At 41.1% G+C, this 16,955-nt stretch overlaps 1 protein-coding gene across 1 annotated transcript; it reads right to left on the minus strand.

Moving 5' to 3' along the window:
- Positions 1-1,215: 1,215 nt before the first annotated feature.
- Positions 1,216-15,336, minus strand: NMRAL1 (NmrA like redox sensor 1). Its single transcript, XM_072603572.1, has 6 exons — positions 15,231-15,336; positions 11,095-11,180; positions 7,792-8,030; positions 4,462-4,711; positions 3,637-3,827; positions 1,216-1,554 (listed from the first exon to the last, which is right to left on the minus strand). Exons 2-6 carry the CDS (start codon positions 11,132-11,134, stop codon positions 1,375-1,377), a joined length of 900 nt encoding a protein of 299 aa, XP_072459673.1. The 5' UTR covers positions 11,135-11,180; positions 15,231-15,336; the 3' UTR covers positions 1,216-1,374.
- Positions 15,337-16,955: the final 1,619 nt, after the last annotated feature.

The following is a 16,955-nucleotide window of genomic DNA, read 5'->3' on the forward strand; positions in this document are numbered from 1 at the left end:
CCTTTTTTTTTCTTGCTACCCCATTACCCTCCCACTCCCTCATCACCTTGGAGAGCAGGGGGGAATTGACAAAGTCCTTGTACCAAACATGGACAGTTATGCAAAACAAATTTCCATATCGGCAGTGTCTGAAAACGTATATCTCATTCTGCATCTTGAGTTTAATACAGCTCTGTCAAGAGCCTTCACTTATCGTAAGATAAAATTTTACAACTACCCAGTAGGACTTGTAGTGATGCTCAAATGACATAATGTATGTACAGCATTTTGATAATCTCAAAGGGCTATACAGATATCTATTAATAGTAGTCTTCAGTTCTATTTTGTTTGGAAAGCGGCCATTCTGATATCTGGCTACCAGAATAGGATGGGGGTGCTGTTATTCTAGGTTTCTGTGGCCCTTCTTAAATGGGAATTCCCTAAGGGATTGAATGTGGAACTCTCACTCCTCTAGACTTCCGTTTCCCCAGTTGTAAAATGAGGGGATACACTGATGAGCTCTCTGGTCTTTTTCAGCTTTAACTAGTCTGCACAGTCTAATGCCCATTCTGTGTCATGTTCTGAGAGCTTCTATATCTATTTCTTGACCAAAATTTCTCTCTCCACACTCGTCAATAACTTTAATCTTCTAAATCCTTGGTTTTTTTCTTAACCCTGTCCTTCTTGAACGCTGTAATATCTGAGATTTAACTATCCCCCCTTCTACATATTCTTCCTCTTGGAGTTTTCCTAATAGTGCTTCCTCCTATTACTCCTCCTACCTGCCCTTTGGATTCTCCTTAGCAGGATCATTATCTGTAACCTTTTCATTTTGGGTAAGTGTACCCCAGGGCTCTGACTTGGACCTTGCCTTCCTTTTCACTCTTAGTAATCTGCCTGGGTTTCCATGGTTTTAACATTCAATTCTATGCCAGATGCTTTCTAAATCTACATATTCAGCCTTCTTTTCTCTTCTGAGGCAAGTCCTTCATCTTTAACTGCTGGCAGGGTATCTCCACATGGATGCCCCTAAGCATCTAAAGTTCAACACATCAAAAAGAATTCATTATATTTTCCCCAAAACCAACTCCTTCAAACATGCCTAATTCTGTTAAGAACATCCACATCCTTTTAGGCACCTGGGATTGCAGCCTAAGCCATTCTTGACTCCTCATTCTCACTCCACATATCCAACCATTTGTTCCAGGCTTGAATTATAACCACGTCTGCTCCAAGTTTGGCTGGAGCTCCAGAACAGAAACAAAGCATTTTATTTTATAAACCAGGGGTAAGTACAATAGCCTTAAAACATTTAACAAAACAAGACAAGCTGGCAGGAGTTAACTGCAAAGATACTGTGTTATGGTGGCAGTGGTAGGAAGGTAGCAGTAGAAATCACAGGGCTGCAAAAGCCTCTTTGTGCTGGTCTAACCACTGTTCCAGGGTTCTGGCCTTGGGGTTGAGTTTAAAGGTCAGCTCCACGTCTCGGTCTGGATTCATAGCATAGAAGCGGAACATATTGGCCAGGTCCTGTGCTCCAGGGAAGCCAAGGTTCTCATAATCCTCAGGGGAGGTCTACCAATAACAAAACAACTCATGAATGTTAGCACCTTGTCCAGGATACAGCCAGAGCCACCAGCCACTGAGTAAATTCAGAGGCCTTTCTTTCTTTCTTTCTCTTTCTTTCTTCCTTCCTTCCTTTCTTTCCTTTCTTCCTTTCCTTTCTTTCCTTTCCTTCTTTCCTTTCTTCCTTTCTCCCTTTCTCTTCCTTCCTTCCTTCCTCTTTTTTTAATAAGTGACAAAAGTTTATTCAGATAGTCTTTAAGAAGAGTATTTAAGCAATACCACTTCTAGGTCTGTAACCCAAAGAGATCATAAAAATGGAAAAGGACCCACATGTACAAAAATATTTATAGTAGCTCTTTTTGTGGTGGCGGAGAACTAGAAACTGAGGGGATACCTGTCAATTGGGGAATGGCTGAACAAGTCGTATATCAATGTAATGGAATACTACAGTACTGTGCTATAAGAAATGATGAGCAGGTAGACTTCAGAAAAACCTGGAAAGACTTATATGAACTGATGCTGAGTGAAATGAGCAGAACCAGGAGAAGATTGTATACAGTAACAGCCATATTGTATGATGACTAACTTTCATAGACCTGGCTCTTCTCAGCAATGCAAGGACCTAAGATAATTCCAAAAGACTCACGATGGAAAATGCTGTCCATATCCAGAGAAAGAACTCTGGAGTCTGAATGCAGATGGAAGCATACAGTTTGTTCTCTTTTGTTGTTATTTTGTTTTGTTTCTTCTTTCTCACGGTTCCTCCCACTGATTCTAATTCTAAAGAATTGTAAACAACATGACTAATGTGAAAATATGTCTAATGTGAATAGATATGTAGAGCCTGTATCAGATTGCATGCTGTCTTGGGGAGGGGGGGAATATTTAAAACTCAAAAACTTATGAAAGTGAATGTTGAAAACTAAAAATAAATAAATTTTTTTAAAAAGAGGAGTATTTACTCTTGAAATTTACAACTTTAGAATCTCAGGATCTTTCATGTGATCAGTCTCTACATCTATAACATCTTATTAATCCACCTTTACAGTCTATACCTTCTACTTGTCTTCACTTCACTTACCTAGCTTTTTAAAAGCTGTCAAAGTGAATTATAATTAAGTTTGTCCTAATGATTTTACAGCAGAAGGTCCAGCATGGTGGTGCATGATTCTAATCCCTTGCTATTGTGGGAGGCTTAGGCTGGTGGATTACTTGAGTTTAGGAGGGCTACAGTCACTCAGGTGTCTACACGAAATGGCATCGACAATATAGTCAAACACTCCTCCCCAAGATGGGGTGGGGGGCAGCAGGCTGCTGAGGGTGAAAGTAGAATGGGTGAAACCTTCTGCCCTGATCAGTACTGGAATGGGTCCTAGGAGTGAGTGCTATACTTCCAAGCCTGAATGAGATAAGGAGACCAAGGCTCAAAATAAAAAAAGAAATATACGAATAAACAAATAATGAGACTTAAATGTATAAAATATAAGACACTGGATTACAAAGGAAACCAATTATATTCAAATACAAGTATCGAAATATATTTTTTTAAGTCAGGTTCATGGACTCTGGAGTTAAGAACCCCTGTCCTGGAGATCTATCTGTAAATACTCAAAAACGTGCGGCTAGGAAAGATCTGTGCTCATACCCTGGCTCTGCTGTGATTAGCTATGGCTATGAGAGGGAGTTCACATCTCTGAATCTCAGTTTTCCCATTTGTAAAATGAGGACACTCATACTTGTACTACCTACCTCATGGGGCTGTGCAAGGAAAGGTGCTCTGTAAACTATAAAATGTTACATAAATGTGAGCCATTATAATTTTTAACATCAGCATCCAAAGACTCATATCAGACTACCCTCCCTCCCCTTCAGATAATGCAGCATGGTCTAGCAGGAGAGCCAAAATCTGTAGTCAAAGGTCCTGGGTTTAAACCCTGACTTTGCCATTAATTTACCTGCATGACCTTACAGAAATATTTCACTACAATGGCCTCATCTATAATATAAGGGGGTTGGACCTGATGGCTCTCAATGCTCCTCTCAGCTCTAAATCTATGACCCCATGTTGTCAGGCCTCAGGAAGTATCCTACCTTGGCATCATGCACAGTCTTCCCGGTGTATTTGGAGAGAAGGGAGGCATACTCTGTGGCTGTGTGCTTGCACGTGCTAAGCCCAATGTTTCGACCCACGTATTCTTCTGGGGACTTCAGCAAACTGAGCACCACAGGGCCTAGGTCTTCCACTGACATTCCATCCATTGGGACGTCACCCATGGGCAAACCTTCAAAGGGGGAAAAACCCAAGGATGGTGGGTGGAGAAAACAAAATTCTGTTCTCCCTACCAGACTATTTTGAGCAACTCTAACCTGATCTTGTGACTCTAATGCTGTCCTCTGCCAAGGCAGAGCTGGTTTATCTGATATCTGTCAGACAGAAGGTTTTAGTGGCTGGCACATCACAGAGCAAAGGATTCTTGATCTTTCTGGTTATCAAATACCCTTTAGACAAGACCTGCACAACCTGTGACCTGCCAAAGGATTTTGGGTGGCCCATGAAATATGTAGAGGAAAACATCCTCTACATTTTTTGTGGGCCACAGGTTGTGCAGGACTATTTTAGACCAAGGCAATTCTTATGCCACTTATAGTCTTAAGAGAATGAATTGCCCAATCACTGAAAGAGCAACTTCTCTAGGGTCACAAAGCCAGTATGTGTCAGAGTTGGACCTAGGTCTTCCAGACTCTGAACTGGGTTCCCCATCCAGTACCATACTGCCTTTCATGATCTATATAATGACATTAAATCTCTTTCCACCACACAATGGTTAACAACAACAAAAAAAAACTTTGGGAGTGGGAAGAAAGCCTTGCTGTGATACGTCATTTAAAGAGATAGCACATGGAAAATAAACTCACTCAGCAAGTAACCATTTCCATCAGGAGCCTTCTGGGGTAGGAAGTAGGTGAGAAGGTTTTCAAAGTAGCAGGGCAGCCGGACACTGATCATTGGTACACCCAAAGCCCGGAAGTATTCCTCAACCTCCCCTTTGCCATCAAAGTGCCTGACTATCAGCTGGCCACCTGTCAGCTTCTTCACATTCTCCAGTCCGCTGTAGACCACGTAACTCAAGCCAAGGCGTTTGGATAGATCAGCCAAGAGTTTACCCTGTAGAAGAGACCATGTCCTCACAAATTAGGAGTCACAGAAAAGGCATCTCTTCCATCATTTCAACAAACACTGCAACTGAATATTTATTATTTGTCTACTCATTTATCAAATGTCCTATTCTGGGCAAAGTCATGACAAATGAAACTCCCTATCCTTAAGAAGCTTACCCATACTGAGGGAGATATAGCACATACACAAATAAGCATAATACACAAGTCTCCAACTCCCTGACAGTGGAATGGCTGTAGAATCACAGATACCTCTGATGGAAAGCTCACTCTTTCCCAAGGGAGCCTTTTCCATTGGACTGTTATTAAACATTCTTACTCATACTGCGCAGAAATCTGCCTCTTATAACTCCTACCAGTCGGCCCTATTTCTGTCTTCTGGAACAAAAGAAAGCTCTAATTTCTTCTTTCAAATGCAAACTGAAACAAAGCAAAAACAGTGCACTATTTCTGGTTTATATAATTGTTCCATTAAAGCATAGGTTCTTAGCCTTTTGAGTATGTGTTATGGATTCTTCCTTTGATAAAGCCTAGGGATTCTTCTCAGAATAGTTTTTAAATGCATAAAATACAGAAGATAACAAAGGGAACCAAAGGTAATAAAAACAAAAATGTAATTTTTTTCCCCCATGGTAGTTCATGGAACCTCTGAAATCTGTCTACAGACCCAATGAGTATCATTGGTGGACCCCAGATTAAAACCCTCTGCATTTAAAGGTGAACAAAAGGATCCATGGGTGATAAATCATTTTTCTCTACTCTGTCTAGGAGGGTTTCTTGCAGAGTAGGGAATTTTAGGAAATCTTTAAAGCAGGGGAACAAAGAAGCTGAAGTGAACAGAGAAAACATCTGAGACCTAGAGAGGAGTTATGTATCTAGAGTTTCCACTCTGGCCTCAGCTCTTTTGACGCGGCCACTCCCTTATCTATAAGAATTGTGGTTTTTGGAACAACTCCTTCCTAATCAGAGATTCTTGTGTAGCCATTTCTAACATGTTCCAGGACTCTCCTGTCCTCCTCCCATCCTTGGCTTATTCCTTGTCAAAGTTGGAGGAGACTTGATCTCCATGGGGAAGGCTAACCTGGAGGATACTGGTTAGTCAAGATCACTAGAGGCAGTTGACACTCACCAAGCAATTAATATTCCTTAATTGCCAGGAAGGCAATCTTCTCTTGAAGGCTAACCCATTTATAAATTGGGAGGTTCAAATGATATACTGTCAAACCAATTAGAAGAAAGACAAAGCTAGGTTCAAAAGGCCCTGTCAGCCATCACTTGGGGATCTTTGATCCTAGGGCAAGAGGCCATACACCCAGTTTCTTGGTTATTGATAGCCTAACCAATAAACTGATCATACTAAGATCCTTGGATTTTGCTGATGTGCTAGCATGAACCATTTTATCAACAGTTTACAGATTAGTGTTATTAAAATGATCTCTTGTCCTGGAGAAAACTATGCCTTTGTTGCAATTTTAAATACCACAAAGGGGAAGAGGAGGTAGAGGGCAAGAAATGTACTGGGAAATGTAGGTGATGTAAAACATAAGATGTCAATAAAAATATTTAATGAAGAATGTAAAAAATTAGGAAGCTTTGTAAACTGTAAAGAGCTATACAGCTGTGATAGGTTCTCATTCTTGCTCAGCTCTGGACCACTCCATCTGGGCGTCTCCTTAAGCTGGATCTTTGCAGAGGCTGTCCCCTCAAGCCTGGAAAGCGTGCCTTCTTCACTTCTGCCTTTATAAATCCTTAGCTTCCTACAAGGCTCAGCTCAGATGCTAGTGAGTTAACAAGCATTTATTGTTTCTTCTTCTTCTTCATTATTTAATTATGTGCCAGGCATTGTGCAAAGCACTAGGGATGCAAAGAAAGGCAAAAAGGCGGATCCTGCTTACAGTCTAATGGGGGAGAATATGCAAATAACTATGTACAAACAAGATATATACCGGCTAAATTGGGGATAATCAAGAGAGAGAACACACCAGCATTAAAGGGGATTGGGAAAGGTTTCTCGTAGAAAATGAGATTTTAGCTGGAACTTGAAGGAAGCCAGAAAAAGGAGAGGAAAAGAGGCAGAATTCTTGGCATGTGAAAATGAAAATGCCTGAAATTAAGAGATGAAGTGACAGCAGAGAGGCCATTGCCACTGGGTCACACTGTATATAGGGGGAAAGAGTAAGGTATGAGAATACTGGAGGGGCAGCTAGTGGACAGAACATCGGTCCTGGAATCAGGAGGATCTGAGTTCAAGTCTGGGTTCAGACACTTTCTAGCTGTGTGATTCTGGGCAAGTCACTTAACCCAGATTGTCTCCCACCCCGCCCCCCCAAAACAGGAGAAGAACAACATGGAAAAGGAAGGAGGGGGCCTTTGAGAGGCATTCTGAAATGTCAAACAAGATTTTTAAAATTTGCTTGTGGAAGTGACAGGTAGCTACTGAACTTTACTGAATAAGTGGGTGATATGGTCAGACCTACACTTAAAGAAGATCAATTTGACAGCTGAGTGAAGGATGGATTGGAGTGGGGAGAGCTTTGAGGTAGGCTGACCCACCAGCAGGTTACTGCAGAAATCTAGTTTTCAGGTGATGGAGGCTTGTAGCAGGGTAGCGGTAGTATCAGAGGAAAGAAGAGGGCAGATGGGAGAGATGTTATAAAAGTAGAAACAAGAGAATTTAGCAACAGATTATATATGGGAGATGACAGAGAGTCAGGACTCAAGGATGACACCTAGAACCTGAAAGACTAGGAAGATGCTGGTACCCTGCACAGTAGTAAGGAATCTGGGGAGAGTTTTGGGGGAAAGAGAATGAGTTTAGTTTTTGGATATTTTCCCTCTTAAGAGAAGCCTTTTCTGATAGCCTACTTATTAAGATTCTCTCCCTTCTCATGATCCTGTATACACATATTTGTACAGTGGTATCCCTGCTCCTCTCTAATACAGCCAAACTTTACTGAGAGCAGGGACCACATTTTTGTTTTTCTATTTATTCTACATACAGCAAGCATTCCATAAATGTGTGTGGAATTGAATCAGAACTTAAGGGAAACAGGCCCATTTTATCTCCACCTGCTTAATCTCCTGCTCCTGGTTGAGATTCTCCCAGTAGTTGGTCACTATGAAAGTTGCATAGGCCCCTGCCAGTGCTGGCTCCAGGCTCTTCTCATCATCCTGATCACCCTGCACCACCTCTGCGCCTTGATTTCTCAGATGTTCTGCAGCTTTCTGCTGGGGATTTCGAGTCACCACACGAACTCTGAATGTCCCATCTTCCAGGAGAGTCTTGGCAACTGAACCACCTTGGGCACCTGGGGGAAAAAATCAAACAGCCTTTTTCTGAAGTTCCTATCCCAAGTCAACCCACTACTTTGAAACTCCATCTCCTAGAGTAAGCCCTGTTTTCTTTCAAAACATGACCAATATGGAAATGGTTTTCATTGTTGCACATGTATAATTTATATCAAATAATCTTCTCAATGCAGGGGAGCGAGGGAAATAATTTGGAACTCAAAAGTTTAAAAAACAAATGGTAAAAAATGTTTTTATGGGCAATTAAAAAAATATTTAAAGAAAAAAGAAGTTAAAATGATTGAGAAAAAAGGGCAAAGACTATTATTGGTTTTTTTTGTTTCCCTTTGAAACCATGAAGTTAACCAATCAGTCAGTAAACATTTATTAAGTGCCTACTATGTGCCAGGCACTGTATTGAGCACTCAGGATACAAAAGTCCCTGCCCCGAAGGAGCTTACAATCTAACCGGGGAGACAACATGCAAGCAAATACGTACAAAGAATGTTATATATGAGATAAATGGTGTTCATCCTTTGCTGCCAAAGAAGACAATGCCATCAGAGAAATAATGACATGACTTGCACTTGACATTGTTTTGAGTGAGGGAGGGCCGTGCAGGTCACCAGCCTCACTTTCTCCTCCAGAGCCATCTGAATCCAGTGACCAGATATTCATCACGATGACTGGAGATGACCCAGGATGAGGCAATTGGGGTTAAGAGACTTGCCCAAGGTCACACAGCTAGTGAGTGTCAAGTGTCTGAGGTGAGATAAGAGATATTTGAAGGAAGGCACCAGAATTAAGAGGTCAGAGAAGGCTTCCAGTAAAAGATGGGATTTTAGTTGGGACTTAAAGGAAGCCAGGGAGGTCACTAGGCAGAGTGGAGAAGGAAGGACATCATTCCAAGCCACAGAGAATGCCAAGAGCAGAGAGACAGAGCATCTTCTTTATGGAACAGCCAAGCGGCCAGTGTCACTGGATCAAAGTGCATGGAAAGTGTGAGAAGCCTCCATGAAAAGGTTGGAGGGGGTTAGGTTAGAAAGGGCTTTGAACAACCAAACACAGCATTTTGTATTTGATCCAGGAGGCAATAGGAAGCCACAGCAGTTTTACTAAGTAGGAAGTTAAATGATCAGACCTGAGCTTTGGGAAAATCATTTTAGGGTCTGAATAGAGTGAGGAGAGACTTGAGGCAGGCAGACCCACCATCAGGCTATTACAACAGCCCAGGTGTGAGGCAAGATGACTTGCCAAAGACACCAAAAGAAGTAAAGAACAGAGCTAAAGTTTGAACTCAGATCCTCTAATTCCAAATCCAGTGTTCTCCCTATACCACATTTCTTAAATGAGTTCAGAGATACCCTCTAGCTCAGGGGTTCTTCAATTGGGTTACATGAGCTTTATTTATTTATTTTAAAGCCAAGCAAATGCTAGATATATTTATTCAAGCAAAAATAGCAAGTAAGACAAAGAATGTGGAAAGATGTCCCTTTATCATCTCTGTCATCTAGGGAACATGAGAAAAATTGGCATACTCAGTTGTCATAAGTGATCATCTCAAATACAACTGAGGGCATTGTAACACAGATCTGGTCCAAGCAGCATTTTTAAGGAAAATGTTTTGTGTAGATGTAGTCTCAATAATGGGCTCCATGAACTTTAAAAAAAATTGTTAACTACATTTCAGCATAGTTGGTTTCCTTCGTACTTTATTTGGGGGGAAGGGTCTAATCTGTGGCTGAAGCTGACGTGCCAGTCTACAGACAGAAAAATACCATTATTTCATGATATGTTTTAACATGATCTTGGATATATACTTAGGTCAAATCTTGTTACTGAAAAAATCATTTAATCAATCTTTACCTAGCATTTACTATGTTTGTAGCAATCAAAAAAGAGTTAAAAAAATTAATGTAATGGAAAATTACAGTATAATAAAAAATGGAAAGTATGAAATATACAAGGAAATACAAAGACTTCTGTATGTATGTATGTCACATGAATTGACTTTAATAATATTGTTTTTGCCCAGATCAGTGATTTCAGGATTAGCACCTTATTAACATTACAATAGGGGTACTGAAAGTTTTAGTAACTAGTCTCTCCACAGTCAGTATGTGTCAGAGGCAAGTCTTTATATGGAAGCCAGATTTTTGTCTAGGATACCATAGAGAAAGAATTATTCACTTGTTTATAAATTTACTTGGTTCCACTTGGCTAAATGCCAAAGGTCTTACGTAAGATTTTATTCTTTTATTTTGTATGTTTATTTGATTGTTTATTTCTGTTGACTTAAGTTTGTAGTAAAATAATTTTTAAAGCCCATACACATCAATTTTAATGATCACACTCCATATGTTTCTTTGCATCTCCCACAGTGCCTGGTGGAGGGCAAGACTTATTGAATTCAATTCTTGGCAGAAGAGAGATTCCATCTGTTCACTCCTTTCTCCCAACTTCCAAAAAAAGTCTTAAGACTTGGAGCCCTAGGTACTCCACAAAATACAGTCATCCCTTCTACATCTTGGGGTATAGGAAAGCAGTGCCTTCCATGATCTGGAAAATCGCTGTAAAATTTTTTGACCCTTCCCTTGTACCAGAGAAGTCTGAATTTTTTCTTCTATGGGATGTTTACAGTACCTTATTGTAATATTTGGGTTAAGTATTTGGTTGTAGGCTCTGTGTTGCCTGTTGGTCTTCATGTGTTGTCTGCAGCTTCCGTACCCCCCGCCACCCCAATTCCCATTTAATTTTTTTATGTCCACTTGCAATATAGCAAAACCATGATGGGCAAAGTTGCAATGTGGAAGGGATAACTGTAGTCAGGGTCTGTTTCCTTACTAGCTTGTCCAGGGTATTGGTCAACCCCTAGCCCACCTTGAGTTACAAATTCTATCCCAAGGCTCAGGAAATTCCAAGACTTACCTTTATCCTTTGTATTAATCTTATGTTAGTTCCTTCTTTTTAGGGTTGTTTTTCCTCTATTGTAACACCAAAGGAATTTGACTCAACAATCTTTGAGGTTTCTTCAGTTGTAATATTCTATGTTCTCAAACTCTATGTTCTTTCAGTCCTACTTACCTGTTGCTCCAAACACCACTACCAGTTTCTTGTCAGCCATGAAGAGTCACCGAGCAGGAATAAACAGCAGCTCAAGTTAGGAAGGTCTGAAAAGGAATAGTATGAAGTATTTAATTGAATAAACATTTACTAGATCCCAAAGCATCAAGTTTTGTTTCTGACGCAAACTGGCTGTGACTTTGGGCAAGCCACTCTCCATGCCCCACCTCCTGGCTTCCCTCCAGTCCCAGCTAAAATCTCACCTTTAACCAGAAGCCCTTCCTGATTCCTCTAACATTTGTCCCTTTCCTCTGAGATTGGACGCAGAGCCAAGATGGTGGAGGGAACTGAGCATTTCTGCTGAGCTCTCCCAACTCAACCTTCTAAATCACTTAAAATAAAAACAAAAACCCAACCAATTCAAATTAAATTCTGAGCAGGATAACTCCCCCTTCTCCTCCCCCCACAAAAAAATTGACAGCATCTCATTTTTCCAACACATGACATTCTAGAAAGAAGGACTGAAAGAGGTTGGCTTGTAGACACTGGGGTGGGGGCTGGCCAGGAGCATGCATGGAAGAAGCAGCACCAGTTGTGGGGTTCGTATTCAGGTCAAGAAACAATAGTTAAAACTGAATATGGAACAACTAATTGGTTCAAGATTGGGAAGGAAGTATGACAAGGCTGTACAGTGTCACCTTATTTGATTAACTTATATGCAGAGTGTAGATGAATCAAAAGCTTGGAGTTAAGGTTGCTGGGGGAAATTACAGAAATCTCAAATATGCAGAAGATATCCCTCTGATAGCAGAAAGTGAAGAGGTATTAAAATTCTTGATGAGGGTGAAAGAGGAGTGTATAAAAGCTGGCTTGAAGTTTAACATTAAAAAAAAATAAGATCAAGGCATCTGCTCCCATAGTTCCTGGCAAATAGAGGGAAAAGAAGTGGGAGTAGTGTCAGATTTTATGTTTTAGGGCTCAAAGATCACTGGAGATGAAGACTATGGCCATGAAATGAAAAGATGCTTGTTCCTTGGAAGGAAAGCTATGGCACATCTGGACAAAATACTAAAAAAGCAAAGACATCACCTTGCTGACAAAGGTCCATGTACTCAAGACTATGGTTTTTCCAGTGGTAATGTATGGCTGTAACAGGTGAACTATAAGGAAAGTTGAATGCTGGAGAATCAACGTTTTTGAGTTGTGGTGCTGGAAAAGACTTTTGAGAGAGTTCCTTGGACAGCAAGCAGATCAAATCAATCAACAGTTAAAGAAATAAACTATGATTATTCATTAGAAGGGCAAATACTAAGGCTGAAGCTTAAATACTTTGGCCACATAATGAGAAAACGACTCATTGGAAAAGGTTTTGATACTGAGATTGAAGGCAAAAGGAAAAGGGGACAGCAGAAGATGAGATGGAGAGTGACATGGAAACAACGAACATGAAATTGGAAAGACTTTGGGAGATAGTGGAGGACAAAAGGACTTGGCATGCTATGGTCCATAGGGTCAGCTGGACAGAAGTGAACAAAAACAACAAAGGGGGATAAATTCCTGTTAAAGGGGAATGCTGGAAGGAACTGGAAATGGAATTAGGTGACCTAATAGTTGCTCTAACCAGCAAACTATCTCTAATATATCCTAGGATGGGAAGAGGGGATCTTTCATTCCTCTTGCTCCAGGCCTTAGGAGGGAAGACTTTTAGGGAAGTTGAGGTAGCAGTTTGAGAAGAGTTTGAGAAGAAAGAGAAGTTCCCCCTAAGCTGTCCACCAAAGGATAGGTTAAAACTTGAGGCTGGGATTCACAGAAGGCTCTACAAGGGAGAGGCAATAAATAAATGCTAAAATTATAGGAAAATCAGCTTGGTATAGAGCAGGAGTTCTTAACCATTTCTTATGTGATAGACCCTTTGGTGATGTGGTGAAACCTAAGGCTCCCTTCTCTGAAAATGGTTTTTAAATAATTGGTTGATAAATATTAACATATAATATTTAGAATCAAAATAACAAATTTCAGTTAAAGGTTAGTGAAATAAAGATGTAGTTTATTTTTCCCATTCAAGTTCATGGATCCCCTGAAATCTATGCATAGATGCCCTGGTCTGGGGTCTGGACCCCAGGTTAAGAACCCTTGGTAGATAAGAAAGAAAAATAGCCCTAGAATTAGGAAACCTGAGTTTGACTCTTGACTCTACACTTAATACCAGTATTAGTTACCTAGAGCAAGTCGCTTTCTGTCTCTGAGCATGTTTCCTTCTCTAAAAAATGCAGGGGTTGAACTAAATTATCTTTCAGATCCCTTCCAATTGTAAAACTCATTCTATGTCATGCAGCAAAGAAAAGGCTGAAAGAAGAGAGCCCTTGTTTTTTCCCAAAGCAAAGACACACTAGAGCCATGTTTAAATCTCCACACCATGTGGTCATCAGGCCCTTCTGAATATAAAAAATGAGTTGCTCAAGGAACTTATTAATCATGAACACTAAAGACATCTTCAGTCCCTTTCCTGACCACTGTAACCCCTACTAAGCACATTCACTTTCAAACTCCTTTTAAGAGTCTTGTAGAGGAAGCATTGACTTGGGTCCAGAACGTAAAACTTACTGCACTCTGAAGCTGGGATGCCAATGGGCCCCTGCCTAAGGGCTCCTCTGGGTCCTCCTACCTTTAGGGTGATTATCAGTACTAACTGTTGCTGTTTCCCTCCCAGCCTGATATCTTTCTTTTTCTTTGCCTCATTAAAGGGGCCATGGCCTGGCTACTGCTTAAACAGTCCTATTCAAGGAATGGGTGTTGCCTCACCCTAAATGAGTACTTGCAAAGACCTTGGCCTAAACGGCCCAAGGTCTCCCAGCGCATCCTGGGCCATCTCCAGTCATCCTGATGAATATCTGGTCACTGGATGCAGATGACTCTGGAGGAGAAGTGAAGCTGGTGACCTGCACAGCCTCCCTCACTCAAAACAAAGTCAAGGGCAAGTCATGTCATTATTTCTCTGATGGCATGGTCTTCTTCAGCAATGAAGGACGAACACAGAGGAAGCATTATTAGTAATATGCTAGAGAGTAACTTGGACTGGGTGGAGCCTTAGGCCTGCCACTCTCACAGTATGACCCTCTCCATCCGTGGGAATTTAACTAAAAATTCTATCATACCTCTAACATTCCACATGCTATTGACCCTTTTAGCTCTATTATTCTATGTTCTACTGTAGCTTCTGGCTCTAACATCCTATGTTCTAATGAGCCACCCTGCTCTAACATTCCATGTTCTAATGATCCTCCCAGCTCTAATATCCTATGTTCTAATGATCCTCCAGCTCTAACATCCTATGTTCTAATGATCCTCCAGCTCTAACATTCCATGTTCTAATGAGCCACCCTGCTCTAACATTCCATGTTCTAATGATCCTCCAGCTCTAACATCCTATGTTCTAATGATCCTCCCAGCTCTAACATTCCATGTTCTAATGATCCTCCAGCTCTAACATTCCATGTTCTAATGATCCTCCAGCTCTAACATCCTATGTTCTAATGATCCTCCCAGCTCTAACATTCCATGTCCTAATGATCCTCCCAGCTCTAACATCCTATGTTCTAATGATCCTCCCAGCTCTAACATTCCATGTTCTAATGATCCTCCCAGCTCTAACATCCTACGTTCTAAGGATCCTCCCTGCTTTAACAATCCATGTTTTAAAGACTTTTCCAGGTGTAACATTCCACGTTCCAAAACCCCACTTCCAGCCCTAACACGTTGGTTCCAATGCCCTTTCCAGCTTTTACAGTTTGTGTTGGGATCCTCCAGTTCTTTGATTTCACCCGATTTCCACCGTTCCCTGGGAGTTTCAGGAGCCGGCTGGTCCTCCCCCAAGGCTGCCCTCTCTGACAGGCAGATGGGGGGCTGGCTGTGCACCCCTGTTCCGATGACCCCTCCAGCTCCAGCACGGAGTCCCCTCTTTTCCGCAGTCTGAGCTAAGTCTGAGAATTCCCCAAACTGGCTCTGCTCCCACCGCGGCCACGGGGCCCGGCTCTGGGTACCCCCGGGCAGGGGGAGGGGGGTCTCTGCAACCCTGCTCCTGGCTGCTCGGGGATACCCCCACTTCCTGCTGCCACGACCCCCGTGGAGCCTCCCACACGAGACTGGGAATTAATTACCTCTTCTTCCAGAGTCCCGCGAAAAGGAGAAAAGCCGCCAGACCTTAGGAAAGAGAGAGACGAAGGACGCATAGAAATAATTGTACGTGGGGGTGGGGGGACACGAGGAGGTCTGTGTCAGGGTCTGACTTCTCCCACCCCGCCCCTCCGCTGACTTCTTGAGACCCGCATGGTCAAATCTATGTAACCATATCTACATTCCACCTAGGGGAATAAAATTAAGGGTTTTTTTGTATACAAAATGGATCAGGATAAGATCGCACCCCCCGCCCTTCCTAACACAGATGGTACATTCCAGCTTGGGTCAATTTCAGGCATCCGTTTGGTAGAAGCATGGTTTCTTGCAGTGAAGTATTTGGGACATAAGAAAGTTCACCTGTAGTGTTGTGTTTTACAGGCAGCCATTGAATACATAACGTTAGAACTGTGCAGAGCCTCTTCTCCACCTACTCAGTTTTTAAACTGATAAATTTTGTTTTGACTTATTTCTTCCCCACAAATTCATAGTTATACTTAACCTCAGTACAGTTCTGGGAAAGGAATGCAAACAACCTAAGAGTGTGATTGGGGATGATAGGATACTTGAAACCTTGTCCTTTCCGTAGTTTACTGTTTCTTAAAATGAAAGAAAGATGTGTGCTTTCTCTTTATAAATTGTTAGCAGCTGTCCATGTAGAAAATCCGGCTTGTTGACCTTTAACGTTGTTTTCACTTATATAGCTGTAATCATTGTGCAATTAAAAAAATGTTTTTTTCTTTCTTTAGCCTTTGGGCTTCATACAAGTCTTCCTCATATGTAGCAGAACCATCCACGCAGAAGTCCTATGGTGGACTATGTAGAAATCTCCCTGAGCTTCTGTTTACAACTCTGTCATAAAAAGCAGTCACAGATTCCAGTAACACCTATCTCACAGGATTTGTTCCTTATCATGCAATGACATGTTTTTTGACATTTATTAATGTTAAAAACATGAAAAAGCATAGGAACAAAAACATCTTCCCTTAATATGATCAAAAGCATTTATTTAAAACCAAGAGCTGTTAATTACATGTAATAGAGAACCACTTAGTGATATAATATGAATAATATGGCATGATTCCTATTGATTTTCCCCCTTATTTATCTAGCTATCTATTTCGCTTGCTCTTCTCTTTTCCCTTTCCCCAAATGGTGTGGTGGTAATACAAAATTCTACAAATGTTCAAAGTTTATTGTGAGCAGTTGCAGCTAGAAAATTCACTCTCTTTTCAGAGCAATGGATCCCAAAGTGTTAGTAAATATAATGCCATATTTACACAGTTGTGGACATTTAGGAGGAGCTCCATCAGGGATGGGAAGGGAGCCAGCTTTAGTGTGGTCTGGATTGGAGAGAAGAGATAGAGTTTCAAGCACAAATTTGATGGTCACATGGTGCCTACACTCTTGGGAACTAGCATTTTTTAGAAAATTTAAAATTTTCCTAATAATTACAGCCATGTAAAAGTGGCATGATGGGCCTGTGAAAGGAGTCAGTTTCCTCTCATTAGAGATCATTAAGAAAAAGCTAGAAGAAAAAAAAAAGACTAATGACCTTTTTTTCATGTATGCTATAGAAGAGATTATTTTTTACCTTCAAATTGATTTAGTAAAAAAACCTTTGTAATGATATTAGTATGATTGTTATGGTGTCAGATTTAATGAGGCATAATTGGCATTTAATTTCCAGCTTTTGTTTTGGGAGTATT

The sequence above is a fragment of the Notamacropus eugenii genome, chromosome 1 (genome assembly GCF_028372415.1).
Source record: "Notamacropus eugenii isolate mMacEug1 chromosome 1, mMacEug1.pri_v2, whole genome shotgun sequence".
NCBI classification, from domain to species: domain Eukaryota; kingdom Metazoa; phylum Chordata; class Mammalia; order Diprotodontia; family Macropodidae; genus Notamacropus; species Notamacropus eugenii.

Bases quoted from the DNA above. Each gene is read 5' to 3' on its own strand.
- NMRAL1 (XM_072603572.1), bottom strand. From the start codon at position 11,134: ATGGCTGACAAGAAACTGGTAGTGGTGTTTGGAGCAACAG. The intron at 4,712-7,791 runs GTGGAGATAAAA...TCTCTTCTACAG, and splicing joins AGGAGCAGGAGATTAAGCAG to GGTAAACTCTTGGCTGATCT. The intron at 1,555-3,636 runs GTAGGATACTTC...TGTTATTGGTAG, and splicing joins AGACTGTGCATGATGCCAAG to ACCTCCCCTGAGGATTATGA.